The 3,716-nt window shown below is 37.9% G+C and overlaps 1 protein-coding gene across 3 annotated transcripts in view; it reads left to right on the forward strand.

Annotated features, from left to right (window-relative positions):
• Positions 1-3,442, forward strand: part of Ing3 (inhibitor of growth family member 3) — a 27,822-nt gene extending 24,380 nt beyond the window's left edge. For 2 of the 3 annotated variants that reach the window (XM_031381255.1, XM_031381257.1), the window contains one exon: positions 1,015-3,433. In XM_031381255.1, the coding sequence (XP_031237115.1) occupies positions 1,015-1,131 (117 nt within the window). In that variant the 3' untranslated portion in view covers positions 1,132-3,433. Of the gene's footprint in view, positions 1-1,014 lie in introns of all 3 variants that reach the window. The other variant, XM_031381256.1, reaches the window with a different exon arrangement.
• The last annotated feature ends 274 nt before the right edge of the window (positions 3,443-3,716 follow it).

The raw sequence follows: 3,716 nt of genomic DNA on the forward strand, positions 1-3,716 counted from the left end.
CAGTGAAGCACTTCTAGCAAGGCTCCCTGTCCTAAAGGTTCTAGAAACTTCCTAAACAGTGCTACTAGCTGGGGACCAACTGAGCTTATCAGGGGAATCTCATGTTCAAACCACAAAAGGGATTTAATTTTGGTTAAAGATGAATGTTTGATTAAATACTGAGCAGACTTTGTGTAAGGATTTTGGCTCATTCCTAAACTGCCGTACAGCAGATCCCCCTTTTGTACCTGTCATACCTTAGAGGAGTAGTATGAAGTCTGTGACCGTGGGGACACCAGTAGTGTCAGAATTCTAATATTAACAAGAGTCACAAGGTTTGGCTTGTCGCAGTGACAGTTGTGTGTGTTCCTTCCCTGACAGGGTAGGTGCACTGTGCTCTTTAGAAGAGCACAAGTCCCTCCCCAACTATCCTATGCAGTCGCGTGCGCGCGCGCGTTTGTGTGTGTGTGTGTGTGTGTGTGTGTGTGTAGTTCCTCCTGTGCTGTTGTGGGTGTTGAGACTTCTGTGGAGTGAACAATTTTTTAATGTTTCAGAGAGGAGGGTTTTTCCTCCATATCTCAATAGAGCACCAGAAAGGAAACCCAGCCACTTGATATCTTTAGTTACAGCCAGCTCATTCCACTTCCAGAGAACAATTATGGCTGGATATATTGTTAAATGTTTTCCATCTTCATGTAAGATTCATCTTCTTTTATCTTTGGGAGATGGCACTGACTGGCTGTACAAGTTGATGGCAGTAAATGAATGTGCATCCTTTAGTGCTCAGGTACTGGAGTCCACGAGCCTCCCTCTTAGCAAAGAAGCGTCCTATTTCTGTGTGTCTGTGTTCTTATCCATGAGGTAAGTCAGTCAGACTCAGTAACCTTTACGTCACTGCCAGGGTCCAAGAAATCTGATTGCACAAATCTAGGTTTGGTTAGATGAAATACTGTGTGTCCTAAGTATTTTTTTTTTTTTAACTGTCTGTTCTTTAAAAATACCAACCCCCGCTCCTTTTTAAATTTTCCTTTCCAGTGTCCAATAGAGTGGTTCCACTATGGGTGTGTTGGCTTGACAGAAGCACCGAAGGGGAAGTGGTTCTGTCCTCAGTGCACCGCTGCCATGAAGAGAAGAGGCAGTCGGCACAAATAGAGAGAGCTTCAGGGCAGGAGGAAGAGCTGCAGCTCGGCATTTTATACAGGACTCCAGAAGGAAAGACACGAGGACGGACGAAGAGACAACTCATCTCCCGGCGACCACTTAAAGGATTACATAGACAATCCTATAAGATCTTGAACTTGAATTTTATGAGTTGTATTTTAATAATGTAAGTAAATTATTTATGCACTCCTGGTGTGCTATGAATATTATTCCAGTTAGCCTTGGATTATTTCTGTGGCCAACATATGCAGACATTTGTACTCCTCAACCATTTTCTCAAAGTAATGGGCATTCTATAATTTAAACTTCAAAGAATTCCAACGATGAAGATTTTAAGAAAGTATTTTATATTCAACAGGTATATTCTGCTGCATGTACTGTACTCCAGAGCTGTTATGTTACACTGTATATAAATGGTTGCAAAAAAAAAATACAAAATACAAAATACAAACAAAAAAGTCAGTCCTTCTAAAAAGGATTTAAGATAATGGTTTTTAAGATGCCTTTATAAGAAGCTTCGTTTCTTTGTGAAACTCATTCAGCAGGCTGAAGGAATTGGTTTATGTGATAAAGTGGGCTGGTGTCCTCTAGACTACCTGGGTACATAAACAGAAACTCCTGTAGGTAAAACCTGATCCGTGCCATTAGTCTCTATGTTTCTGCATCCAGATAGAGTGCAGCTCAAGCTCAAGAGGGTGGGGGTGGGGGGCTCTGGGGGAAAGGGCGTTAAAGTGATACATTTTTATACCAAATGTGTTTATTTTTTTGTGCGAGTAATCCTTAAATTGGAATTGTATTAGGTGTTAAAATAAAGTTTTTTAAAAAATAACTTGTATTTATACTTTACACACTTAATTATGAAAATTTCTTAATTGCAATTTATTCTTAATTTTCATAATCCAGAAAAGATTAGAAGTTAGCATGCAGAATGCTATGTAATCTATGATTTCTATAATAATGGTTGGAAATTGTGTTATGAGGATAAGGAAAGAACATTTTAAATGTAAATTTGAAGTGTCAAATGTATTTTTCTAGAATATTTCTCTGGCTTTGCTTTGAATCTAAGGGATATAAAAAGAACCTAATTATAGCAGATACAATGAAAATAATGGCTATGGATGTTTGGACTGGAAAGAGCGTGGCCAATATGACTTAAAGAGACCTTAAAATACAATTTTGTTTTTAATTCTTTGACATCGTGATGTGGCAGTTAATTAACTCTTAAATCACTCTGGGCTTTGTGAAACCAAAGTAATGCAGGTTGTGGGATGTCTTCAACACACTCCTAAGGACTTTTCTGTAGGTGCTAGTTAGGTGATGGACTTTACATAGTGAAGGCTTCACTTGATATATGTTCAGTAGATGGGTAGAAACATTGATGAAACCTCAAAGACCAGACTTCCTCTACATTGAAATATATGAAATCCATATATGCTTTAATGAAGCCCACTTCTGAATCCTTTAGAACTTACTCAGAAGGCAGCGTTAAATCTATGTTAATGTTACCTAAAGGGTAGAGATTTGACAGATTTTAGAAGCCTTATCCAGCTGTAAGATCCTGGGATGCTTGATAACTGTTGTCAGCCCCAAAGACAGGTTCATACGGTCCTTAGGATTTAATAGCATCAAGAGTGTGATGATTTTATGACATTTTGTAAGCCTTCAAACAGTGTATACAGTTGTGCTCTGTCAGCTCAGTGGCATGCTCTCTGGAGATGCTTGGATGAGAGGCGTTTACATGCTGTAATCACACAGTGGGACTCTTCTAAACTCATCCATCCTGAGAGCTGGCTAGAGGAAATTACATTATTTTAAGAGAAAGTTCCTTGTCAGGTCAGGGGCATTCATATATTCAGTTGCTGTAGCTCCTCTCTCTCAGTTCTACTTATGGAGTCTCTTAGAAAGAAAACACAGTAGCAAGCTTTGAGCTCAAACATTGACTCTCTTACAAACTATAAAGAAATACACCAAAATTTTACATTAAAGGTTTAGAAATGAGTAGCACCTGTCACTAAATTAGATAGCTATGTACAAATGTATATACATACATACCATATATGGTCAAACATGGAACTACCTCACTAAAGCAACACTTCCAGCAATTAATATTCTTTGTTACATTTACACCAAGACATTCAGAATCTTTGTTGTACAAAACTTCTGTAACAGTGGGTGGCATAAAAGGCCCAAGTGTGACCTCACAGTTTATAGGTGGTGAAAAATGAGGCCTTACTGCTGTAGTCTATATTTAAATGTTCATGGTAACACATTTGAAGCAATAAATGGCTTAATGCAATGCCTACATGAAGCTGAGTGTTCGATAACCTTATAGTCATTCTTTATTAAGGGTAGCTAAATTCTTGTCTCATTTCTTACTTAAAGCACACTTAATGTATTTAGGTTTTTGGATGCTGTTAAGTCTGTATAATTTTGGTCCTTGGTTCCTGGACTTTAGAAACAGTTTTTTTTTATTTAATTAATTAACTTTAATTTTAGAAAAATCCTTGTCTGTTATACTTGGATTATAAGAGGCAAGCTACTTGGCATGTAGACTTGGCATGCAGTTTTTTTTCTCA

This window comes from Mastomys coucha, unplaced genomic scaffold (assembly GCF_008632895.1).
Source record: "Mastomys coucha isolate ucsf_1 unplaced genomic scaffold, UCSF_Mcou_1 pScaffold20, whole genome shotgun sequence".
Lineage (NCBI taxonomy): Eukaryota > Metazoa > Chordata > Mammalia > Rodentia > Muridae > Mastomys > Mastomys coucha.